The 26,790-nt window shown below is 41.4% G+C and overlaps 1 protein-coding gene across 1 annotated transcript in view; it reads right to left on the bottom strand.

Moving 5' to 3' along the window:
- Positions 1-26,790, bottom strand: part of LOC139213780 (laminin subunit alpha-3-like) — a 51,890-nt gene that overhangs the window by 16,818 nt on the left and 8,282 nt on the right. Inside the window, exons 3-40 of the mRNA XM_070844416.1 lie at positions 24,421-24,538; positions 22,670-22,788; positions 22,411-22,581; positions 21,584-21,684; positions 20,337-20,452; positions 19,539-19,657; positions 19,014-19,104; positions 17,868-17,999; positions 16,425-16,475; positions 16,256-16,303; positions 15,010-15,144; positions 14,259-14,393; positions 13,720-13,854; positions 13,435-13,487; positions 12,562-12,661; positions 11,683-11,735; positions 11,464-11,569; positions 11,100-11,199; positions 10,819-10,975; positions 10,089-10,227; positions 9,709-9,851; positions 9,496-9,599; positions 8,894-9,050; positions 8,376-8,539; positions 8,119-8,227; positions 7,933-8,030; positions 6,701-6,899; positions 6,396-6,522; positions 5,955-6,103; positions 5,331-5,446; positions 4,878-5,086; positions 4,584-4,788; positions 3,555-3,699; positions 3,306-3,446; positions 2,866-3,027; positions 2,485-2,586; positions 2,316-2,399; positions 1,717-1,947 (exon numbers count right to left, since the gene is read on the bottom strand). Of these exons, the coding sequence (XP_070700517.1) occupies positions 1,717-1,947; positions 2,316-2,399; positions 2,485-2,586; positions 2,866-3,027; positions 3,306-3,446; positions 3,555-3,699; positions 4,584-4,788; positions 4,878-5,086; positions 5,331-5,446; positions 5,955-6,103; positions 6,396-6,522; positions 6,701-6,899; positions 7,933-8,030; positions 8,119-8,227; positions 8,376-8,539; positions 8,894-9,050; positions 9,496-9,599; positions 9,709-9,851; positions 10,089-10,227; positions 10,819-10,975; positions 11,100-11,199; positions 11,464-11,569; positions 11,683-11,735; positions 12,562-12,661; positions 13,435-13,487; positions 13,720-13,854; positions 14,259-14,393; positions 15,010-15,144; positions 16,256-16,303; positions 16,425-16,475; positions 17,868-17,999; positions 19,014-19,104; positions 19,539-19,657; positions 20,337-20,452; positions 21,584-21,684; positions 22,411-22,581; positions 22,670-22,788; positions 24,421-24,538 (4,824 nt within the window). The remainder of the gene's footprint in view (positions 1-1,716; positions 1,948-2,315; positions 2,400-2,484; positions 2,587-2,865; positions 3,028-3,305; positions 3,447-3,554; positions 3,700-4,583; positions 4,789-4,877; positions 5,087-5,330; positions 5,447-5,954; positions 6,104-6,395; positions 6,523-6,700; positions 6,900-7,932; positions 8,031-8,118; positions 8,228-8,375; positions 8,540-8,893; positions 9,051-9,495; positions 9,600-9,708; positions 9,852-10,088; positions 10,228-10,818; positions 10,976-11,099; positions 11,200-11,463; positions 11,570-11,682; positions 11,736-12,561; positions 12,662-13,434; positions 13,488-13,719; positions 13,855-14,258; positions 14,394-15,009; positions 15,145-16,255; positions 16,304-16,424; positions 16,476-17,867; positions 18,000-19,013; positions 19,105-19,538; positions 19,658-20,336; positions 20,453-21,583; positions 21,685-22,410; positions 22,582-22,669; positions 22,789-24,420; positions 24,539-26,790) is intronic.

Here is a 26,790-nt window from a genome sequence, read left to right as displayed (position 1 = left end):
AGGGTCTGTAACAAAACCCCTGTATGCCGCTGTCCATCCATACACGTATCTGACATTCCTAACGTGTAGTCTGTGTGAAATAATGCTCCACTCTCCCCTGCCTTGGCCTCTTAAACACACACACTCACCCTCGCGCACACACTCACAAAGAGGACACGCCCCATCTACCTGAGTCAGTCTTGCAGATCAGCATGAGTGTATGCGGGCACACAAGCACACACAAGCAAGTGGTTGCATGATCGCAGCTCTCAGCTTCTCTCTCTCTCTCTCTCTAGCAAACACGATCGCATAAACAAGCATGAGCATGCACACAGGAAATCCACTGCTAGAATTTCTGAACAGAAAAATCACAGTATTGTAAATGCAGCTGTCATTACTTAAAGCTGCAAGGGTGTGGTGATAAAGCCTCTTCTTGAAAAAGCAAGAAAAACCTTCAGCAGAGTATTAATATGCGGTAATATTCTATATAAGTGAGTGTGTGCGGTTTATAATGGTGTTTGTGCAAGCATATGTGACTGAGAGGAAAGTCAGACAGTCTCAGACAACACAGACGACAAACTCACAGCTGAATCACGCTCCTCAAACACACACAACCGACACAACTAGGTGGGTCGGCTGCACTAACAGACAAACGCACATACTGCAGGTGAGCTCAGGTGTATGAGTAACAATGTGTTGCCAGCGGCCACTCCCGCGTCAAGGCGAGGCGCCTTGTCATACTGCCTCTGGGCACATATAATGAACTTCCCTTAAACACTCCCAGTCAGACAACGGCTTACGTCTACACAGGTAGGTTACCTATGGCAACGGCACTCACTCAAGAAAAACATTTAAAAGTATTTTTTGATATTACTGTTTCTCTCCACCAATAAATGCTCTCTATGATGTGAAATACACCCTTTTAATTAGCAGTTGCTCCGTTCTGATTTTTATAAGCTTCTGCGGGCAAAACTGCTGCAATCATGTGCATACAAATCAGATTTGAGAAGCACAAACACACTCAGTCCAGTCAGCACCATTCCCAGGATAAAAAGTATTCAAGTAAAGCTTTTCCTTAGCAACTACAACATGGTTGTTTGCACTACGTTTCTGTGAGCTTGTAGCCATGCCAGTGATTATAGCTGTGTAATCACTAATATTATGTCTGCGTGATTGTGCATCATATCCCAGCCCGAGGCTATACAAATTGACTGGGTAGCTTTCCGGCTGGTATTTTCCAGTACATTCCACCCAAGGATTCTCAGATGATGAATTTTTCCTGTAGGAAAAGGGTGTGGTTCCTGGGTCAGGCATGTCAGAACAAAATATGAGGAAGGTGTCCAGCTCGTCAAAGATGTCAAGATGCAATTTTAATCATCGCCCTGCTCCTCCCTGCTTTTTGTCTCCACTGCTTCTCAGACCTGACAAAATGATTCTAATCCCAACACCCTGTAGGCATATATTTTTCATTCATCTACACACCTCTGTGGATTTCAGGTGTAGAAAATACATTTTTTTAAGTATGGAAGTTTTCTTAGTATGGAAGATTATGGAAGAGATTTGTCTACACCCAAGACAGGAGTCACTAACATACGAAGCTTTTAATGATGCATGCACATTGTTTTTTACAATCTTCTTGCCTTCTCAAAACCACACATCTTTACACCTTCTTTTTATTCAAGGAAAAATAAAGACTAGCAGTAGTGAAGGATAGCTAATGGCCTTTAAATTCCTCACCTCACAAGAGTCTCCGGTGTACTGGGGGGGGCAGGAGCATTTTTCCACAGTGTTTCCAGGACCACCAGTCCCTGTGTTAGTCGCCTCCTCCAGGCCCACCTCCCCTAAGCTGAGTCGCTGGCTCTGAGTAAAATACAAGGCTCGGATCCGCAGGCCAACCAGACCGGCTAAGACCATCATCAGCTCATCTCTGGAGACAGGCCTGTTGGTGACAGTATGGCGCCAATTTCCCTGCAGACAATAGATCATTTATTATGTGACAAATTCACAGACATCTGTAGTGGGAGACTACATTCAAAAATCACTGATCATTAACACAAACTTGGAGTGAATATCTATGGCCCTCTGAGTATGAATCCTAATGGCTTTGATACCTGAAAACGACTGCTGTGAACTTTATCACATTCAGAAGAATAATCCTTTTAGACATTTAAATAATTCTCATAACTGGTAAAGCTCTAAGAATAAAACAACCATCATAAAATAATCATCAGTGTGTTGTTCACCCCCCCCCCAACACATTCATATCATGATTTGAAATCAAAGCCTTTTGGTGCCTTAGATTGCAAGTCAGATAGAGAAACTGATGTGTACTTTACCTCCAGGAGCTGAACTCGGCCCTGATACAGCCGGTCTGGAAGTGGGACTTGCGCAGCCATGTGGATCAGGGTCATACCCTGGCCCTAAGGGGAAAATAAGGAGATCACAAATAAGTTGTATTAAAAAAAAAACAGAGGGTCTAAGACTGAAGCAAATAGTAACACGCACTGTCAGCACAACATCAGGTCTTCTGTCCATGAGAGTCATCCCCTCACTGGGAATCCCAAAAGATTTGGACTGGTGGGTGAGAAAACCACCATACGATGAAATCTATGACAAAGACAAAAATCAAAGATATCTGTCAGCTTATCTAAAAGAACTGAAAGACAGATGTTAGAATTTTAACATAAATGTGCAAAGCTATCAAGGTAAATACCCCCAAAATACTGAATTTTCTTTTAAAAGCTTATTGAAAAGTCAAGCCAATATAAAACAAGCTATTATTCTGGAAGCACTGAATCCGTTTCTATATTTAAACATTTGTTAACAACTATTAACAACAGTATCATCATCTCATTGTGATGATATTCTCTCTTCTCTTTGACCCACCCTGTTTCCCAGGTAGGATGATGGTGCCACCCAGTGTAAAGTTTGAACTGTAGAAGGAAGCTCCTGGATGTCTGCCACCACTGTGTTACTGGCTGTGTTCAGCACCGAGGGAATCTCCTTCTGGTCGGGGCTTTCCAAACGCCAAGCCTGCATCTCAACAAACTAATAACAGGGGTTATTTGTGGGTTAAAGTGGGAACTCTAAAGTGGACTCCATGGACTTTTAACTTCTACATATACACTTAATATTTTACTTTCACTTTACTTAAAAACAGAGGTGACTGAATTATAGAATTTACCCAATTAAATCACCACTGTGCAATTGTACGGTGTTTTCCTGAGCACCTTAATGTGCAGCTTTCATTAAACAGCCAGAGAACTCTGCCAGCATAACATTTCCAAAGGCATTCATAGATGTAGGGGCATGAACAACGAACACACCTTTCCTCTGCGTTTGCTGGAGCTCTGACACTGGTCAGTCGCTCCAAAGCAGAAGCAACTGGTACAGCCGTGAGGGTTGGAGCGGTCAAAGTAGAAGGAGCCTTCCCGGCAGGTATCGCACTTGACGCCAGCAACATTTCTCTACAAATTTGGCAGCAAAAATAAAAACAAAGTCAGAGCAAGGCGAGGATTAAACTAAAATGAGTAAGAGGGAGTTTATAAATCAACAATCTGATGAAATGAAGTCACCTTGCAGAGACACCTCCCTGTGTCGGAGAGGCACGTGTCAGGTGTGACACCTCCTTGGTTACAGTCGCAAGGCACACAGTCGGGGAAGCGATAATAACCTGCAGCACAGCGATCACACTGCCGGCCCCCAATCCTTGGCTTGCAGCTACAAGAAAGTGCACAGATGCATTATCTTTACTAAAATTCTGTATGTGCTTTACAACACAGTCAAAGGTTCAAACATTTATAAAGTCAGATATCAGAAAAAGGAAGGAAAAACTACATTTGCACATACAACTGAAATCAACAGATGTCTGTAAATAGAGAATAATCAAGAATAATCAAATCTTATGCATTACAGAACAGTATGTATGCTGCCCGTGCTTCATGTATCCATTGCTTCTTTTTTAACAAAGACCTTGATCATCTGAGTGGTGGAGCTGATTTTGAGACTGAAAACATACTTGACAGAGAGACAACCTATGTATCAACATGTCTGGACCTTGAAATAATCCCCTAATGAATCCCTTTAAGTGGTTTGGAGTCATGTTTGACTTTTACCTTTGGGGGCTGCAGGCCTCACATTCCCTGCTTTTTCAGTTACTCAAAAAATGAATGCATGACAGAGAAAAAGTACTGGAAAGGGACAACCATTATTTATGCAGCTGTTTTAAGAGTTGCAAATTACAGAGAAATTAAATTAACACATACAATTAAGAAGAATTTGGAAATTATATACAGTGCTACATTTGAGCAACAGCAGGCTACAGTAAAACTATATATCAAATTAACAAAAATGATTTATATAGTGACATGGAATATGCAACCAGATATTTTTTGTATTTTTTTAGTATATGCTCTTACAAGGTGTGACTCAATGTTATTTTTTTAATAATGTCTCTACTTTATGTTTTAATTTAGTTACTATTTATTTTCATGGTAAAGTCAGTACATTATACACTACTTACTGTATAAAACACCATTTAATTTACTAATCTCCCTAATAAACACTAACGTCCTGCCTGAATAAGTGCACAGTCCTGCACTAACCTGCACTGTCCGGTGATGCGGTCACAGTCAGGCCCTGCGTTGGCTTTGATGCCATTTGGAGAGCATTCACAGCCCTCGCAACCCAGCAAAGGGTGATAGCTGAAAGCCTGAGTCTGGCACACATCACAGGTTGGTTTGACTGTCTGAGGAGGGCAGATACAGCGTCCTGTCACCTCATCACACAGTCGCCGTCCACACTGGCACGCTACAGAGGGAAGAAAGGGGATTTCATTTAAACAAATACATTTAAAACTAAACTCTCATTTTTATCCAGTAAAGTAAACATCCACTGACGTCTGCAGTAGGGAAAGCCGTAGTATCCTGTGGCACACTTTGTGCACTGTTGACCGATGACATGTTGCTTGCAGGGACACTGTCCTCCAAAGGGATCACAAGTGGTCCCTGTAGAGCCGGACTTGTCACAGTTACAAGGCAGAGCTCCATCATTATAGGCTGCCACAAGAGAACGGGCAGAGTCTCTGCAGAACTGTGAGTCTGTGGCGCTGAGGGAACAGAAAAATAAAAGGATGTGGTCTATTACTGCATTATACCAGCTAGAGGGCACCACTTCCAAACATTACCACTGTGCTTTTTATACTGTAAAACTGCTGCACTGGTGAATAAATAGATTATTGGCCTGAAAAAAGTATAAATATATCACACATTATAAGATTATAAACAACTGATTAAATCTTTTAAGTACCATCTCAAATGGAGACCAGCTTATTTCACATAGTGGATACCTACTCAACATAGAAACCATCTCCTCTGCATTGCTGTATGAAATCTGCAGATTTATCCAGCGGCTTTTCTTTCAGGAGATCAGGGTTGTAACTGTTATCCGGAACCAACAAGATATAATCCTATACAAAAGATACAAATCATGACACATGAAACACACAGTCTCACCAGAAACCTCCACTTTGGTTTGTTTTGTGCTTCAAATGTATTTATCAGTGTGATAAAGAGAGTGATAAACAGACCAACTAAGGATTTAACGTGTTTTAGCTACATTTTCTCCTTGATTTTATCTAAAGAAGGAAAAGTGAAGCAAGCTAACAGGGAAGCACAGCCCTACCTGCCCTGCCTTACAGAGGTTGGAAGCTTAGCTTTTATAAAGCTGTGTGGGGCTGCCAGATAGAATACAGTCTCTTCATTGTTGTTGTTGGGGATATGGCATAACACTGAGTAGAGAGGACCTCAGCATGCCAAGTATTCAACCTGAACAACTCTAGCATAAAGCGCAGACTCCTCAAACCTGCAGGCATTACACAGAAATATGCCTGTCCATACTATTTCATTTAAATCATTTAATTATCATTTCATGTGGTGGATATAATTTGTGTTTGATTCATCACATAACCCACTGACCAGAATAAGTGTCTTCCTTGGTGGCACGCTCACAGTGATGGTGGGCAGCTGCCAAGAATTCTGGTCGAAGTCAAAGACAATGCGCCCGTCAGCGATCACAACCTCCCTGCAGCCCGAGACCGCACGGCAGAAGGATGCATTTATGGAACCTGTAAGAGAGGAGCAAAGTTAAAGTCAGGTGAAGAAAGAGGAAGAAGCGCTAGCATGCTAACCTGTCCCTCCATTAAAGCCATATCACATAAGTGTGTCCAAGGCCTTTGATCATCTTGTCATGAGCCCGGGGACTTAATCTGCTCTTGGGAAAGAATCACACTTTCACTGAGCACGCTTTTTCCAAGCACTACCCTGAGTAACCACACTTATATCCAACAGGAGTGTATAAACTTTTCAATTCTATTTCATTAAACAGGAGTAAGCCATCACCTCCTCCAGCACACTCACCTTTCCACTCACGCCCTGCGTCCACCCGGACCTCCACTGGGAACGAAGTATGTTCAGGCTGGTGATAATGGACCACAACCACATACCTGCCTGGGAGGGGCACCTTGGGAGTAAAATTGATCTCCGTCTGGAAAAAAATACGAGAAGAAGGCTTTCGTGTCAAACAGTCACGGTGAAATTGAAAATTAATGTCAGGGCATAGGTTGGTCATTGAATGTCTCCAACTACCAGCAGCAGGATCAAGTCCAGAGAAACTCAAATTATTCAACAAGGTTAGGAAGAGCAGAGCATAGCTTCCCCTGTACCTGAGGGAATTTAAGCAGTATGCCACCACTCTGAGGTTCACCAACAGGGAACATCCCAGTCTGTCGTCTCTGTCTCCAATCCTCATTTTCTCCTCGCTGGGGAGAGACAGCTGGTGCCGAAGATAGCTGTCCATCACGGGCAGCATATAATATCCAGGCAGAGGTTGGCTTGTCGAATTGCCTCAGAATGCAGTGCCGACTGGAAACATTCAGCAGCAAGAAGATGTTAGGAAGTGTTTGTTAAGTGCTATAGTAGCAGAACAATGTGGAGAGGGGTCAGTGGCCATTTAGAAGTTGCAGCCAGTAAAACAATAGTTATCTCCAATAATTGTCTGGTTATCACACTCTCACTTGTGCATGTGCAGAAATCCTGATGCCACAGAGTAAACATACAGACTAAATATAAACACTATTAAGGAAAGCTTTAGTTTTACAAGCCAACACTCCCTCAGGTTGAGTTTTCGTCTTTCTCCATAATTCTGCCTCATTATTTCCCTCCAATATTTGGACAAAGTTACTTCAAAATATGACAGAAATGTCCTCCTCTCTGTGAAATATGTCTTACATTGGTACACAAAACATGCTCAAATTTTTCCTGTTGAAAATCTGTTTCCTACTTCTAATCTCCGCTTTTAGGGAAATCTTTATTAGTCTGTTACATGGAACAGTGTTTTGTAAGATAGGGAAAGTGTCACAAAGTATTTGAATAATCCATAAACAAACATGGAAATGCTAAATTTCAACAGCAAACACTGTAGATGCTCAGTAGCACGCAAAAAAACCACAGTTAAAAGGCATTAACACCGTAAGCCATTGCTCTTGTTTCAGCATGTATTTGTGTGTTATGTTAAGGTTAAAGAAAATATTACCCTTTCCAATCAGTTCCATCTATTTCTTGTTTGACATATTTGCTCCTTTTGGGAAGGCTTTTCAATGCTGTTCGGGGTAAATTACAGGACTACACACCGACAGCTGTAAACACGTGTAACTGTACCATTTAAACTGGTCGTTATGTTCGGAGTGAGACTGTCAATTTGAGGGAGACAGAAAGAGAGAGTTTGACCCTGAGTTCAGCCTCAGGTAAATTACCATGCCCAGCTGGAGGAATGTTTGTAATCACACCTGGAAAATAAATGTGTCACCATAGTCCACAGCATACGTCTACAGGTGTTGAAAACTTCTCTGTGTGGCGTCATACAAAAATGCACTGGTGTTTATTCAAGGGGGCTTACCTGTCTTCAGTGAAGCGGCCATGAGTGGAGACACACAGCACCTTGGGGTCCACATACTCAATGGTGAACTCTTCTGCAGGGACTGCATACACTTTATACTACAGAAAAGAACAAATACATTTCAAAGTGCATGCTGCTGTCTAGATACGAAGCTATTATAAATCTTTAGAAGAAACTTTCACTCACCAGCAGAAAAGATGTAGTGGACGTTTGCAGCAAAATCTCCGTCTTGTGAGTAAGCTGTAACATTGTCACGTGATTACTGCTGTCCACTGCCACACTCCGGCACAAAAAGCTGCAAGTGTTAAGACACACAACAGCTGAAAAACATACATATTCTACAACTTTCAAGTTCTATGATTATTTTTTACAAATTGTAAAGACATAAATCAATTAAGTACAAGAAATGTCTTGAAAGCTGTAGCAACAAATAGAGAACTCACCTGTAGGCACAACTGTAAATGTTGGCCCTGGCTGGGATCTGGCCACCTGACTGGCCTGTGATGAGTATGTTGACATTCTGGACAGTGTCCACTTCACTGGCATACTCCAGGACAAGGGCATATGGGCCAGGACGAGGCACTCGTAGACTGAGTTGGAGCTGCGACTGCAGGACACAGGTCATACAAAATCGTTTTATTTTGTTTTAATGTACTCAAATAAGAGGGCAAACAAATTAAGGAGTGTAAATGGCAATCAGTAAAAAGATTAAGAAAGCATATTCAAGTACTGACTTCAAAGAGTTATCCTTAGTTAATTAGGCTGTAATTCCACAGTCCCAATGCCAAAACCTCAATCAACTGCTTTTATTCTGGACTTTGAAAAGGCTGATAACAAGCTGCCACGGACTGTTTTAAAGCTTTATGTCCAACCTACTCGTGCTTTAAAGGTTGATCACTACAATATTGAAACCAAACTCTGAATCCAACTCTATTTTCTATGTGGGCATGTACGTATGTACCTGTCTGCCATTGAGAGCGACCATCTCAGGGTGATCTGGGGTGGGACGCCGCACGCGAGCCTGCCTCCTCCTGCGTCCACTGCGGCTGGAGAGTTTTCCTTGTGAGCCCAGTGCAGAGCTGAAGCCATCCATGGCCACATGCTTGTACAGCAAACAGCTGAGACAGGAGACACACAGGAGTAGGCAGAGTCAGTAAGAATAATGAGAGATAATGCAAATAGTATTTGGAATTTTTGATGGCTTTTGTATACTCTCTGCTAATGTAGTGCATAGTACTCTCTGTATTTTCTCTTTCTCATTTGGCATGAACAAAATTATCTGTACAGTATGATTTTTTTATAGTTATGAAAAAAGACATTTTAAAACACAGACATAAACCCTTATATTTATTATGATAGACTTCTGCGAGATCATGTTAGGTTTAGTTTAACAAGCCAATAACTGCGTGAAACTATACACAGAAAATTTTAGCAGTGAGTGCAGTGTGAAGAAAAGGGTGGATGGCTATGAAAACAAAACCTACCTATATTATGCATGAGTGGTGAGTATGACATGGGGACAGACCTCAAAAATACTGAACAGAAATCTTAGATTCAAATTACTTTGTATCCTTGTTGGCTGTGGGTAAGTATGTGCAGGGCTGGGTGATCTTTTCCTGCAGCAAAGGTGCCTCGTAGTATTCCCGGGGTAGCAGCACTAAATAGTCCTAGAGAGTGAGAGTGACATACTTTACATTTTTCTTCAATGAACAAGTGAAGAATAATGAGGGATGAATAAAGTGCAAAATTACATTTTCTTCTTCCTCATAAACTCACCAGCAGAACCCCCTCTGCCCTTATGTGAACGATCCATTTCCCAGGGGTCAATGCAAAGGGCTCAGCGAAGCCCTCTCCTGGGACAGTAAGGAAGGATGGGGAGGGACTCTCGGGGAATATTATTTCCTTACTCTGATCTGACCCTGCCAGCAAAGCAGAAATGCCTCTAATGTTAGACACTCACAGTTGGGAGCAGAGAAAACGAAGACAAGTTAGAAATCAGCAGCAGAAGACACAATGCGCACCGGCTTACTGATAAAATCTCATAAAGGAAATGGGTTATTTATTGTATTTATTCAATAATGGGTTAGATTTGATATGATATGATATGAAATGTACATGAAATGTGAGAGCTGATTCAATGTCAGAGGCAGCCTTACCTGCAGTGCCTCTGTTATTGGTAGCTCTAATGCTACCTGTCACACTGGTGCTGCTCGGGTTAGTGAACCGCAGAACCACACGGAATAAGTGCTGCTTCTCATCTTTTGGGTCAACATGCACTGTTACTCTCACGTCACTCTGCAGGGACAAGAGTGACACACAGCTGACTGCAACGGCAGTTTGGGTTGACGATGAGGGTGTATTGTTAAGAGAAAGGTTAAAAATCATGTCGGGTGAGCAGAGAACTTTAGCAAATAGAGCGGGTTAAATCAACAGACAGCAAGAAAAGGAGGAGAGAGCAAAATCCAGCCAAAGGAAGGAAGGCCCGTCACTTACAGTCACAGCAAGAATGAAAGTCAGCTTCGTCCACCACCAAGATCCTTGCTCTCACTCGTGCTCTCCCCTTTTGTTGGGGGGTGGAGTAGCGCATAACAATTTGGAAAGGGCCAGGAAAGCCAAGGGTAAGCGTTAGGATCACCTCCGGCTGAAGAGAGACAGCGTTAGTTCTAAAAGAGCTGGTGCCCACATTTCCACATCAGCCTTGATATAGTAGAGAGGGTTGTGTGCTTTAAGCAGGAATATCAGTGCAAAGGTAGAAGAAGAAAATCATGTGGTATCAGAATAGACTGAAAAAGGAAGCTATAAGGTTACTGAAGTGGCAGATAGTCTCAAAAATAGACATTTCCCACCCATAAACACATCAGTGTGCTGATGTGAATATGAACTAACCTGTGCAGGAGACATTACAGCATATCCTCTCCAGCTGAAACCTGGGAACTCTTGGGGGTTGTAACCAAAGCGCACTGGTCTGGCATTTGGCGTGGTGCCATCCTCAACCTCAAACTTCAGTTGGTGCAGAGTGGGAAAATAGTAGCTGGGTGCTGGCCTAACACAGTACAGTTTAAATTAATTATCTTATAATTATCATGAGTCATGATTTGCAAAAGAGAAAAATAATCTATGTATTTTTTTCCTTTTGCCTTACAACATTTAAGGTCACCATATCTTACTCAGTGCATGTGCGGCCGACTACATTTTTCCGACACCGACATTGTCCAGACATCTCAGCGCACGTCGTGCCTATGGCCCCGCCTACATCACACTGACAACCTGTCAGGGAGATTAAAAGTCATATTCTTTATTAAAGACTCACTTAAAACCGGACTGGAAAGCAGCATTTCCCTGCCCTCCCTGCTTAAAAATTGAAAGCGAGTTGCATCTCTAAGCACTCCCAGCATCACTGATGGGTGTTGCACCTGTAATCACACCAAACAGTGATGTAATGGTGTACAGACCATAACCATCAGTGCTCTTACATACATGCATATTGCATATCACTACAGTAAGATAGGATGTTAAATTGATTGACCTTACCTTGACAACCAAAATACTTCTTTTTCTGCAGCAGGAAGTATCCATGCTTACAGGAGCCACATGCATGTCCACATACATTAGGCTTACAGTGACACTGTCCACTTTTCTACACAAACAGATTATCAGGAGACAAACACAAGACAAACATGAGAAATATTACTAAATTGTGGTAGCACAATATAGTCAAAGCTCTGTGTAATAATAATAAGAAATACTCACCTGTTCACACTCTCCAACACCACTCAGGGTCCCTTTCACATCACAGTGACACTCTGGTATGAGAGGGAGAGGTTGAAAGGTTATGAAAATATAAAGGGGGATCTACAGTGAATAGACTCTGATTACAGGATTTTGTCACTTTCATGGGCGAAACACAACAGCACAAAACCCCACAATCTTCAGAGATCTGCACATCAAAGGTCCAGAGGAGATTTACTGGCTTGCTTTCAACCCAGTGAAAAAAACTTCCCCTGAATGTCCGGCCACAGTCAACCAGAGGCATTCTTAGGATATTAAAAGCTCTTTTTTCCCCCTCCTCATCTTGTGTCTTCAGGCAGCGTGGTGGTGACAACATTCTTGCCACGGAGCAGAACTGTAACATTAGACAGGTATCTGGACAAAGCCCGGAGCTGTTCACTCACTGGCTGGATAATGGGACCCACCTTATTATTTTCATATTGAGTATTTTCAGTGGATTAGGACAGAGTTATTTTTTGTTGGAGAAGGGACAAAGTAGAGGAGGTATTGTTTTTAATCTCCCACTTTTAATCACCCATTACTGCAAAGTCACAGCGTGAAGTCTCACAGGTTCACCGAAAGCTGTTAACAGGAATTTGCCTGTATTTACGTGTTATTCCTCAGCCCCCCTCTGAGGAACAGGAAGGCAGATTCGGCCTTGTTGACAGGGGTATGTGGATATATCCTCTGGGTAAGAGGGGCCAAGACTCATATCAGTGCCGTGCCAGATTGCTACTGGTGATTTAATACAGTGCAAACTAATGGGATCAGTGATCAGAACTATTACTCCTGGAGAAAAGACGGGAGACTGGGCCAGTTTTGGCTGATTTTGCTGACACCTTTTACAAAAATATGTCTTACCTATACACCCATGAGGGTTGTCTGTAGCCAGATTCCAGTACAGAGGTTTGCACCTGTCACACAGAGTTCCCTCTACGTTTGGTAGGCAGCGGCAGGAGCCCTGAAACAACAGATAAGGGATGTAAGGATTGTTGAGACTGGTAGCTACCGTTGAGAGCCACATTATACTTGTTTACAGTCAGAGAGATGGAAATCAGTCGCAAGCAGCTGCACATTGTACTACAGTGCCAGATTTCTGAATGACTGGAAATTTGCAGTTTGTCTTTCCTTCAAACATAGGATATGTTCCAACAGAGGCAAAAAATTACCTTACAGAGAGTTTTGTTTTTCTTTGTTTTTTTGTGCCCATATTATATTGATAGCCTCCTAAAAAGCCTCCTTTATTTAAAGAGATGTTTTCATTTTACCTCGAAAAAAAGATTAGCCAAAAATTCGTCTTTGTCAGTATACGACTACGGAAAGTAATTTATTTGCGTCACAGAAAATTCTCCTCATGGTTCTAAACCTTCAAACATCTGCATTTTCCCTCGCACATCTGTATTTTCCTTCCACATCCCGCAGGCTTGAAATTAACTGCAAGCCACTCTTAACTTGGAATCTTTACCCTTTTTGACATATGTTTAGAATATGTTAAAATCAGGTTTCACTGAACAATGTGACTTTAACAAGCTTTTGATCTCTACCTGTATTGTGTCTGCTCTGTTTTGGTATCTTTTCCTGTGATGTTATTTGTCCATGCTTGCACTTTTACATGAGACTTTTTTTTTTTTCTGCTGTCGTCTTGACCAGCCCCCCTGCTAGAAGAAATATTGCCTCTCAGTCGGACTTTTCAGATTAAATAAAGGATTTTAAAAAAAATTGAGAGTGACATACCGTTTGTGGATCAGAGACTTCAGTTCCTGCTTGGTTACACACACTGATAGGAGCTAGAGGCACAAAATAAATACACAACATAAGTGAAAAACATCATCTCTGCAGTGGACTATCAAATATGAATAGTCAGATCTTTTATATCAAGGGGGACTGAAAAGATTAAACAAATGATATCCTTCATTAATAAGACATTACTGAACCCAATAAAAAACTGCTCTAACCGCCACTCATGTTCAGTCCCAAAATGACTTCAGTTATGAGTATTATGGTTCTTGGTGTGGTTACCTGAGCATTGGGGGAACCTGAGTCCTGAAGCACAGCGGTCACACTGCTGGCCCACCACCCCTGGGAGGCACAGGCACTGACCTGACAGTGGGTTGCATATGTTGCCATATGAGCCTTCCTGTGAACACTGGCAGGCTGGGGACAGGAAACAAGCTGAAGTTAAAACTTCAAATGTGAATATCATTAGGGTTAGGTCAGTCTTTTAAAATGGTTCCTGTTTTTTTTTTCCAGAATCTGATTTCCTTCTGTGATTCCCAGTTGTCTATTCTTGGGAATTAGATTCCCTACAAGGAAGAAGTCCATATATATCCCATGGTGCAGCTCTCTGTGAAGCGTTGTGTCATGCAGAATACATTAAACAAAACGTAGGGTTTTACGCGTCACTGTGGGAGAATGAGGATGCTTGCTCCGCAGAGTCATGAGAAGAGGCCACAGTAACCCCAGTGAAATCAACAGCAACATTTTTCCATCAGCACTCAGATCACATGCACCCAATTGGTTTATCTCTAAGCGGACATAGAGGGATCAAACCCACTTACCAGCACAGTCTGGGTATCCATAGTAGCCTGGTGCACATTTGTCACACTCCTGCCCCCCGTAGTTGGGAAAGCAAATACATTGTCCGCTTGGACTGCACACACTGTCAGCCACACCGGCCCCATCACAGAGACACGCTGGACAAAGAGAAAGAGAGTCATGAGCTGCTGCTTTAGCAGGTTTGCAATCAAGCATCATTCATTTTACCTGTACAGGATGATGGTTTTCCTTAAAATCAACATAATTGGTAAAAAAAAATACATGTTTTTAAAGATCACTCCAAAGTCAGATAATTATTGTTAAAATCATATAAGATGATGATAATATAAAATAGATTCCATTCGTCTGGGCTTCTAAGGAAGGGCATTTTTGCACATTCAAGGTTCAAGAGTCAAAATTAAGCTAGCCACAGAAATTGCCCCGCTTAAGTGTTCTTGCTCCACAAACTGGGGCAAGCAGGTTCATGCAGACAAAGGAACATTTTTGTGTAACAATAAAGCACGAACTTGCAGTACAAACTGTTACCGACCCTTACTTTGGAGTAACTGTTTGCAATTAGTCCAAAAGATCACTGCTGCTGTGTGAAAACATATTACCATTTCGTATTTCTGGTATGTTTCTGCTACGTTTACATCTTCATCAAAACATCCCATGGCCATCTCTTTTAAAACGAAGGCCAGACCAGTAACACTGAGGTCATGTTTTTACAGCCTGTGGGGGTGAATGCTCATTGGCATGGTGATTCTTTCTCACCCTGGCAGTTTGGGAAGGAGTGGTATCCTGGTCGACAGCGGTCGCATCGCTCCCCCTCTACACCGTGACGGCACAGGCATTGTCCTGAAGCATCACACACCCCGTGTGCTGTCCCTCTGTAGTCACATATACACTCTGTGCACAAACACATTAGAAATGTTTATTTTAACAATAAAAGTAAATAAATGAAACCCTAACCATTAGAAATTCAAATGAGTAACCCTGTTGAATGCTGAAGCCTGCTTCTAAATGAGCCTGGACTCCTTTCTTGGGTCCAGCTGAACAACAGGGAGCGACAAATACTTCCGTTGGTTGAACTATTCTCATATTGTGGCACACAGTCTGTACAATTACGCTGGTGCCCGTGCTGGTGCCACGCCAAGCTTCGCCTGGTATTGGTATGTGAATAGACTTGGCCCTAAGACAGGACAGCCAACAAGGGAGACTGCCACAGTTTTCTTTGCCCCCAAGTAGCTCTAAAACATTAAAATCAGCTTTCTAAAAGCTGCTGGTGAAATTCCTTTTCAGTCAGCTCACAGGATGACGTGTTAAAGTTAAGGGAAAGTTATTGTTTGACTACATTCTTTGACAAATGATATGACAGAAAAAGCCATGGGCTAAAGGTCTTTGTTTTAATAGAAATGCCTTATTACTAATAATGGGTTTCCCAGCTTGGAGAAAACTAGAAAAAGGAATTTAGAAAGGGAGCCATAACTAATAATAGACTGGTTCATTCTCACTGAACAGTCCCAACTGATTATTACTATCACGAGAGAACAGAGACCACTTGAACTTAAATCCCCACTGACGCACATGAGAATTTGTGGCCATCAGTGCTCAACAATTGCAAGAGAAGTATTATAACCATCACATTAAGCCCATCCATAATATACTGCAAGCTCTGTTTTCATAAGGCCTACAAACATGATCTGACCTTTGGCCTTTTCTACATTAAGCCTCTTCTTCACTGACCTTTGCCACATTTTCTCTACATTTAACTGCAGAAAATCAAGTGAGACTCATCTGTGTCTTGCGTGGTCCTCCAAAGTAATACAAAACCTAGGCTGCCTATAAGTAAATGTGACTGCAGTGACAAGAAAGTCAAGGCCTGCTCTGTAAAAAAGCTCTTCAAGAGGAAACAGTATCTGAAGTTTGTTTTGAGAAGAAGCAGCAAAAACAGTTAACATAGCATAGCCGTGTAAACACTTCTATAGTCGCACAACATATCAGGTCTAATCACACTCACGCTGACAGCTGGGTGAGCCGAAATAACCCGGAGGGCAGGTGGTGGGCCCTATACAGAGAGACAGGGAAAAAAGAGTGTCAACAGTGACAGCAGTTTACATTACTGTTTAAAAACCTCTATCAAGCTAAAATGCTTTATGAGACACTGAGATACTGTTTACTGAACTTACCCACAATAGGTCCTGCAGGGGATTTGGTAGTTGTCTGGTATACGGGATAACCTTTCATGAATTACAGAAGAAAAGCACAGAATTACAACAAGGCCTCAACTGATGGGAAACTGATCAAGGGAAAACCTCAAGTGTCACTTTTATTTATTGCAGTGAGGAACTGCTTTTACTGTAAGATTAAGAAATCTCATAATCAGCAGACCATAATGCAGTTTGAGCCAAACACCATAACAGGAATAGTTCAACACTTTCACTTTCTTGCTGAGAGTTAGATGACACAATCAATACCTGTAAGTTAAGGAGTGAGCTTTAGAGGTGCTGATAGGTGGGATTTGATACAGTTGAACAGAACCAGAGCTAGCTGTTTCCCCCTCTCTTTATGCTAAACTAAGATAACTGGCTTAAGCTACATACCTACAGACAGACATAGAAGTAGGATCATAAACACAAGTTGCAGAAGTGTTATACAGTGACATAAAACAGGAAGAAGGATCTCTTGAAACCCAGACAGTCTCCTTATAACTGTGCCAACACGTTTAGACTAGTTAGTAAGTGCGAACAGCCAGGAGATAAGAGCCTTGGTTTTAATAATAATCTCTTACATCATTCTATTGCTGATAAAATGCCAAATCTGGATTTATCAGACCACAATTAATTTCACGTTCATATGACATAAGAAACAATACACACAATAATACAGGGCAGATTGCAAATGTGTTGTGTTTTTATGCATACGGACTCTATACAATTTACATGAAAGTTCAATTAAAGGCTTTTACAGTGAAAGGTAGAATTAGGATTAGTGAATCTTTACATGGTTAGGCTATGCCCCTGTACATTCCAGTTAAATTAAACTATAAATGCCCCCTCTGAGGAAACAGTCACTTTGATGTTTACTCAAATTCCAGGAACACAGAAGCTGAATGTGGTAGCAAGTTCATGCAGATACCTTAAAAAAGACATGTGTCAGTCAAAGACAGAAAAAGATGAAAGACTAACAACTGGGTGGCTTATCTCGGCACACTGGCAGACTCCCGAGTCTGTAGCCAGATCTGACTAAGATAAGATGGGGAAACTCTCTTTGTGTGTCTAATATCTCCGTGTATTTGTTTAGAAGGGTTTGGCATGTGGAATGTAGCATGTGTATACGTCCCTCTGTGGCTAGCCCTGCAGAATTAAAAGCAATCTTCTTTGAGCATATAACAATCATAAGACTTGTCCAAAAAGGGTTTATTGACAGATTGATAGACTGAAACTGGTTCCAGTCATCAAAGGGAGGGTTCAGAGTTTACCTGAGTGTGTGTGTGCATTACTTTGAGACACTAAGCTCCAAAACACAGACACATCATTTCATGAAATAATAGTTTGATAATACAAGTTATCTCTATTATTCATTCAGGTGAACTGGGTGTCCAGTGTGTGATGAGAAAAAACAAAACTTACGAAAGCACTGAGGGTAGTAATAGTGTCCGTCAGCACAGCGATCACAGTTTTCTCCAGCAAACTGTGGCTTGCAGATGCACCTTCCGGACCCCATTTCACAGCCAGCTGTAGTCCGTTCATCACACCTGCAGGCTGGTGGGGTCAGATGATATTTTTCAACTAACTTATTTAGACAAATGTGCATAGATGCCAACAGATGTATCTATGTAGATTAACATGCACACATATAAGCACAGTACAGAATTGCTGATCAGTAACAGGAAAAAGTACAGAAAACATTTAACCATCCGTCATATCAGAATGAGAGAACTCGGAAGCAAATAATAATAATAATAATAATGACTGAACCTTTACTGACAAACACCTTCCTCTGCTAAGCTGGCTTAATTGAGTTTGTGGATTTTACGGGTTACTTTTCAAAGCACTAAGGGCAACCAGTTTAATTCCTGTACTTTCTAATATCCAAACATAACTGGCAGCTATTTATACGCAGAGGAACAGCCATGGGCCATTAAAGTAATGTAAACAAGAGCAGAGCCCAGTTTAGCAGTAATAAAAGCAGTGGTGCCATTTGTGTCTGACTCAAACAAGACGCTGATGCCTCTCTTTGAATATAACACTGTTTCGGCTTGTTCGTCATACATACTGTACTGTAGGTCAAATACCTACATGGTGAGACAGTATTCAGTTCCCAGACTGCATCCTGGGAATATGACCCATTGTTTAACCCAAACAACTTTGTAATATTTTTCTGATGTGTTTTTAAGGAAAAATTTGAGACGCAAATAAGCCTGCAAGAATCTAGTCAACATTTCCCCCGAAAAAGATCCTGAAAAGGGTTACCAGTTATTATAATTGACTAAAGCTAGGTGTGACAAGACATTTTAGTTAACTAAAACAAAAATTAAAATGGTAAAACTAAATCCACTCTGGAAACTAGCTGAAAATAAAAAATTAAAAACAAAACAGAAACAAAATAACGAAAAATACAAAACTAAAAACAACTCTGTTCCTGAATAGTACAGCAACATTCAGATCCTTACCACGTTCTTAAAAAAGGGCAAATAAATCAGTAGCTACAACAATCAAAAAATGAAGGAATAAAATTTCATTTCATTGAGGACAAACAGAGAACATGCAACTCACGTATGCATCCATGTGGGGACTCTGGAGCTACTCCGAAAGGTCTGTAGAAACCCTCAAGGCATCGCTCACAGTTCACTCCCGCAGTGTTGTGCTACAGAACACAAAAATGTGTGAGCCAGAACTCCAACATAATTAACTTAAGTTGAAGATTTATGGGGTGAGCACAAGAGTCCTCTTTGCTCTGTAAAGAAAACTCTTTTGTTTCAATGACGCAATCCTTAGATATACTCTCTGCATCACTATCATATTCTGTATGATAGATGCTATGTTAACGCAACAGCCATTACAAGTTTATTTTGGCACAAGAAAATGACACAAAATGTATTTCTTGGAGTGTTGAGAGGAAAGCTTTGCTTTAGCTTGACAAACCTGTTTGCACATGTTGCAGAGAATATAGTGCATTATCCAATGCTGGATTCACAGACAACATGGAATTTTTCTTTGTTGTTTTACACTCTTCTCCACCCATACAACCACACACATTCACACACAGGAATCAGTTTAGACTTGACATGCATTTCATACCTGGCAGTTGATGCACACTCCTCCTCCGTCATACCTGCCGAAGGTGTCTAAACTTGCTCCCCTCTTTTCCACCTCTGGGTCGTAATAACAGTCAAAGGCATGGGAGAAACAATGGCAGGCTGAGGAGGAAACCCCCGAGACAGACACACAGACACACATACACAGAATTACTCTATATGCCTCACAAATTACCTCCCCCTCTGTATTTTAACTCCTTAAGCTACTCATTCATAAAGGAAACTATAAAATCCAAACTAAACAAGATGAAACATCCTCCTGTGTCTCAATAATGTTTATGAATGCTTAGGGTGCATTTCCACTGCACTGATTGGATTATGCGTCTTCTTCATCTTTCTCTCTTTGCTTCTGTGGCTGCTACAAGGTCATGTTTCATGGAGGGAAAATTTGTCAACAGTCCAAAGCAATTAGATTCCAGCTGACACAGGCTCTGCTGGCTGTCTGGGCGGCTCGCAGATAAGCCGGCTTGGGGTACTAGGCTGGCGCAGGTCTGGCTAGCCGGCTGACTAGCTGGCTACAATGACAAAAAGCAGTTATCCTGGAGCTAGTTGTGCACTGTGCTGCTCACCATACATACCATATGAGGAATACCCTCTCAACTCTTCACTGAGGCTCTCCACAATACCATATCAGGGCATCCGCAACAGGGCTTAAATATCAGAGACAAGAGGACACTTCAGTCCACTCTGGGGGTTGTAATTCAAGGAGCCAGCAGCGTGGAGAGGAGCAGTGTGTGGTTTTGTTTACACATTGAAAGAACCACTGTACATGATTACTTACGATGACACTCATTAGGGCTGTCAACAGTTGCGGCACGCCATGGTTTCTGGTTAAAGCCTGGGCAGCAGCGGTCACATGACTCACCACAGGTGTTGTGTTGGCACTCACACTGGAGTCTACAGACAGGACACAACACACCTGCTTTTAGCCCAGATTCTCATTTGCAGCCCAAACCTTATTTTAAACCTGCATTAATCTTGGGGAGAACAAGCTGTAAACCAAATACTGGCATATTATTACCTTATAATTTACTTAATACAGCAGATATAGAGCAATATTATCATTCATTGAGTCAAGTTTCAGGCAACCTGATGAATGCAAGTCCAACATTCACTCTACTTTTAGGTAATTTTGGTCTCCACCAACTGCTGAGGGATATAGCTGGCTCTTTAGCTACTAGCTACTGTCTATTTTTAATTTGGTGGTGGACAAACAGGGCTTTTTCAGAGCTTTTATTTCTTAACAGCTTCTTGCAGCAATGCTGACGAGAAATGTGACATAGTAAACCAAAACAGAGCTGCAAGACACTTAAAACACTCTGTAAAGCTAAGGGAAAATGCAGAATCTGCTGATAATTCTGTGCGTTTGTCACTCCAACCAACACTTGATACAGAGTTAATGTAGAAATATTGATTGGTGCAGCTTTACGACAATTGGAACATTAATTTAAAATGCCCAAGTTGCTAGCAAACTAATGAAGCATCCATGGATGTTGTGCTGTTCTGTTGTTATGTTGTGAAGATTACAGAGGGTAACAGTAGTTCAAAGCAGCACTTTATCAGACATCTTGCCCTTTTACCTACCTTATTTACAACATAGCAGCCAGTAATCAGAGTAACTAAAACAATCTGTAGCCCTTTACAATTATGATGTCAATGTACAAACATATGAGGTAATTGTCCTTCCTCAGAAGCAATCGACTATCTTTCAAATCAGTAGATATGGCAGCATCTATGTGGTCTTTGCTTCTTTGTTTTCAGCACTGAGTCATCTCTTATACACAGGAGGCCATTGCACAAAAATACTATTCAGCTATGTTAATGAATGAACAAATGAAATGGATTTACTGGTTGAAGTTTTACTTCAGAGTTAACTTTTTAAAAGCTTATGAGGAATAATTTCTGGATGTTATCAATGAGTGATGAAATCCTTCAACCACACAGAATATTTATAGCATTATAGAATTGAATTATAGAATAGAATTTAATTAAAGAATAGCGTTACTCGAGATGAAGACAATTACTAACCTGTTTGGGTTGTCTTGGTTACGCACCCCACCACACACCTGCGCATGGCCATGACAAACGCAGCGTCCGCCGATGCTGATGTCTTTGATACTATAGTAATACTGTCAACAAATGAGAAGAAAAGAAAAAGAAGAAAATGTTATCACAAGTACCTTTTCAAAGTAATATCAGTGTTATCAGCAAATCTGAGATATCACCCACACCAGAACAAATGTCTGGTTTTGCTTGGCAGGAGAGGTGAGTCACCATGTTCACAAGTACAAACTTAAACCATGATCCATGAGCTGAGGCCAGTTTTATGGGGTGAATCAGTGCATTATATAAAAATAAGATAAGAATCGACAGCTGACATCCTTGATTTATTCTCAGCATGTGAAATAAGGAAGAATTACTGAGCTGTTGTGTACATGAATCCTGAGGATACATTGGTGGAATAATGTCTACAAGAGATTTACTTTAAGCTATGTTACAGGACATCTTAAGCCACTACTCAAACATAAAACATAAAATTGCCTTTAGCCTTATAACTCTACAGGTTATTTACTCTACAGCTGTACCATTTTATGCACCTGCAGCTTGTAGGAGCTGTCCAAGCCAGTCCTCGCTGTCTCTACCAAAGGAATTACCATGATGACTGTGCAGATCTGGCTTTACACCTTGACAAGGATGAATGTTTGAGCAGGAGGGAGCAGGTCAGTGTGTTTGTGTCAGCAAAAAGCTAGCTGGAGTGTAGGTGGTGCAGAGTCGTAAATTTGACATGCCCAAATGGGAAACAAGAGTCTGCCAACAAGACACCTTTGTGTGAAGTTGTACAGTATGTGCCTCACCCTGCGGGTGACGGTGGGATCTCTCTGGGCCTTGGAGATCAGGTGGCCCAGTAGGGTGCTGGTGCGGAGGAAGCGCAGGCGGATGTTGGTTGCCTTTGTGAAGTCTCGTAGCACTGGCGAGTAGGTGAAGTTTCTGGACCCCGGCCGACCATTGACCAGAGACACCACAATCTGTACAACACAAATTCAATTCACAAAGATTGTTTGCGATACCTCTTGAGACATAACAATTTTGGTTACGCTCGATCAGGTGTCTTACTTCTCCGTTCTCCAAAGGGACAATCCGCGAATATTCTGTAGTGCAGAGCTGGTCATCATCATTCAATACACGAGCATTGGGCTGCTTTCCAAACTTGTCAATACACTCACGCTTTGAATCTGCCAAAAAAATATGCAAAAGTGTTTAAACCTCTCGCCCCATATTCCACTAATTTTTAGTGCAATGACAATAATATTATCACATGGGTGACCTCTGTAAAGCTACTCTCTATCACCAATTAATATAACTCAACCAATTAATGAAACACAGACAATTGTTGTGTTCACATGCTCGCATGGAACTCTGACATCTGATATCTGATATCTAAGACTCAGCAGCAGCTACAAATCATGTTGTTGGATAATCAAACCTAGAAGGCAACCAGCAAACAAGAATTATGTTATATGGATTCATCTGGATTTTAGATTTGAGAATAAGTAAAATATGTCATTTGAGAAATTTCTGACATTAATAGCTATGCTTTTTTGCTACTGTTAATTTTGATAGGGGATGACAATTAGAGGAAGAGTAATGTCCAATTATAGTATTTGTGAAAAAAAAGAGCACTGAAGCTATGTGAATGAGCTGTGAGTGTTGTTTAAGGAGTCAAGTCTGTGCTGAACTGACAGAGACTGATCTGATTTGGATCAAGTGCGAATGATAGCAAAGAGAAACTCTGTGATTGTAAATCTGATGAGTCACAGCTGTGTCTCCTGGCAATTTATGTGTACAGGTGCCTCCCTTAGACATCATGACTTAGATTTGGCAGCTCAGCAGATAAAGAGTATGTATTCAGGTATGTAGTTCAGGTATTATGAAATGGTCTGCCATTGCAGGCCTAATAATTAAGTTTGAAACTAACTGCATGTTAGTGCTACTCTCCAAAAGCACCAAAAAATCCACCTAAAAAAATCCCCAAAACATCAAGGTTTTAAGCCTAACATTTATCATGTCAGAGGTAATAATTTTACAGTTTTTTTCCCACGCACTACAAACACACACACTTCCTGTCTTAAATTCTTAAGCAGGCTGATCAGTGCACCAGGATTAAATCTGTGAGAGTAAACTAATTTTAATCCATTGTCAAATTGGCCTCTTCCAGAGCAGACATGTCATAGCAGGAAAGACACAGTTGTAATTAATGACGATAGTAATATAATGGCTGCATTCCAATTAGCAGCGCCAGCTCCAGGGCTGTGGTACTTACACCTCTGCAAATACTGAGTCAAAATGTCACTCATGAAAAAAAACTATTTTCAAAAAAATCAGCTAATTATGATTTTACAGTTTTGCAAAGACACGATGATCCTCACTGTCTGTGTTTTTGTGATTTTGACAGGATTTTGTTAATGAGTGGTTGCTACTGTGTTGTTGCACTGCACTTCTCTCTAATCTCTTTCTGTTTATTCCAAACACACCATTGTTTTCATCATCTTAAGAGAAAAGCTGCTACCAGGTGCAGTAAAAAGTGTAAAGGCTTTCTGGGGATGAGCAAAATCATTATTGTGTTACACAGTCAACAACAAAGAATAACGGACAGACAACAGAAACATTTATTAACAAGAAAAATACACTAGTCACTGGTAGATTATGATTTTTCAGACCGTAATTTGACCAATAACCCCAAAGGAAAATTCAGTCTAAATATTTCAACATTTGAGTCAGAGCACAAGCAATGAGGCAGTGTTGTTTCATTTATTATACATGCAATAAAAACTGAAACTTAAAAATACAATCACATGGGAACTTACGTGCAAAATACTGCCAGGGAGTAAAGGTTCTCCCATTGTCTACAGAGCGCTCCAGCACCCAGAGGTCAGGACGCGGTGAATTAGCAAACTTGATGAGGATGTACGCCACATGGAAGAGCTAAAAACCAGAACACAAAGAACAGGCTAAATAAAAGGCAGTCATTGCTCTGAATGGATTCTGGCATAATGTTTTAGTTTCCTGTGCTCTACTTGCTCAAGTAAGGCCCCTGTCTTGGCAGGCAGCCCTGACAATACTCTTATTTCCTTTCTTGTGAAAGCCAGGACACAACATCAGCTTGATTGTTGTATCTTTGCAAATGATCGCCGCAGAACTAATGACATTAATGGGGATTAAGCCATTGCACTGAATCGAGGTCAAGGCTTCCTGCGCTTGACTTTGGAAGTATCTGTGTGGCCATACAGCAGAGCACAAATGATTCACCAACATTTGTCATCATGGAGTCAATAAAAGTGGTGCAGGTGAAGCCGGGTTAGTGGAAAGATATGAGCTAGGCCCACATGATCCATGTTTGTTCTCTGAACTCTCCATCAGAATATACTGTCCATACAAGGGCAGAAAATGATGCCAGTGATTGTTTCTGCCAACACTGAGCTTTCTGTCAGGCTCATGACGGAACAGTATGTTTCCTTTGCAGTTCATCAACATCCTCGTCAAGCCTTAAACGCGGGTGACTTCAGCTTGATTGAACATTGTACAATGGGAAGGTAATTTGTGACAATCAAGGCTCTCTTTGTTATAGACTGGCTTAGACTTGGTGTGGTTTGGAATTTAAACCCTGGGACACCAACCTGCACGTGACACCTGCAGTGTCAACAAAAAACCTCACCCATACCTCATTACCACACCCCTGTCTTGTTTTGTGAGCCAGAAACACAGTTTATCTCCATGCAATTTCAGTGCTGGCGTGGATCCTAAAGCAACATTTAACAAGTTCTAAAAACAGAGTACTGCAGGCATATTTACTAAACGACTGATATCTGCCCTCTGGATTGCAGTGATGAGTGAAAACTGGAATATTGTGTGCTATTTAAATAAGACATTTCTATAGACTGTCTTCGCTTTGAGGAGGATGAAGGCAGGCCCGCACTGGTCTAGCATCCCTCAGCGCCTTGATGAAAGCCCCAGCAGGCATTTGAAACAGTTAGGTTGCTATCTCACGGGGCACCGGGCAGGGAGCAAAGTAAAACGCGGCAAAGGCTCTGTTGTGGAGTCATGGTTTGTGTCAAGAGTGATCCACAATTATCTTGATGGATTTTTCCCCCCAAGCATGAAAAGTTTAAGTAGTTCTTGGGTTGATGGATTGTGAGAGAGTTCAGAGGTCAGCTGTGGAACTGTCTGGCCTTGTTCTCTTGAAACTGTCGAAAATCCCTAATAACAAACAAAAACATTAGGTTGCAAATAGCCTAGAATAGCCTTTAATCACTGCTGCCATTGAGCAAAACAGTCATTCTCTAAGTAAATATCTTAGAACGCCTCTTTATGACCTTAGCTTTGAATGGGTGTGTCTTAAAAGTAATCAGAGAACACTTCCACCGGCATGTAACAGGATGTGCAAAAAAAAAAAGATGAACAGCACAAACAAGGCGAAGGCTGCCATCCGGCTAAAAACAGAAGCAGAAGGCTTTTCCAGAGGAGCTGCCTTTTATCAATATGCTGGTGGCTGAGGACCGGGAGGAAGTTTAGTTCACACAGGCTGTGATGACGTTAAGGGAGGGACAGGAGAAGGGAGGCAGGGGAGTGAAATAGGGGGGTAAGGGTGGCTAGAGACGTGCTGGCTGGCATGCGGACCCATCTCAGATTCCAAACATAGCGCCACATTCCCCTTCCCTCCTAATGCCCCCAAAGCAGAGCGTGCCACTGCTCTCAGGAACCTGTCACTGACAGCGACGCACGACGGTGAAAATCCACCACTTGTCATGGGTACAAATAGGGACGGTAACCACAAGAGATTCTTCCATTTCCCAATAACACCAATGTCCTTTATCACCCATAAAGATTTTCTGTTTCAGTTCTGGTACAGTCAGACACCAAATTGTGTGTTCTCTGAGGGGTTTGGATGGTTGGCTAGTGACAAATTTGCATTAGTCATTTGCATCTTTTGTTCATTGTGTTGTCAAATGTGAAAGAGAATGCTGCTACACCAACTAACTGAGGAGTTTGCATATTATTCAACTACCGCGTTTCAGCACAGTCTTTTAAATCTCTTCCTAAGACTCTTTTCTATTCATGGCTTTTTCTGAGCTGTTGGTATTCATTGTACTTTTTAAAGTTTTTATCCAGCGATATCTTATGTTTTTGGATCTTATCTACTTTTAATAATGTCTGTTGTTTTTATTGTAAAGCATTTT

The sequence above is a fragment of the Pempheris klunzingeri genome, chromosome 15 (genome assembly GCF_042242105.1).
Source record: "Pempheris klunzingeri isolate RE-2024b chromosome 15, fPemKlu1.hap1, whole genome shotgun sequence".
In the NCBI taxonomy this organism is placed as follows: domain Eukaryota; kingdom Metazoa; phylum Chordata; class Actinopteri; order Acropomatiformes; family Pempheridae; genus Pempheris; species Pempheris klunzingeri.
This window is presented reverse-complemented; position numbering and strand designations above follow the sequence as displayed.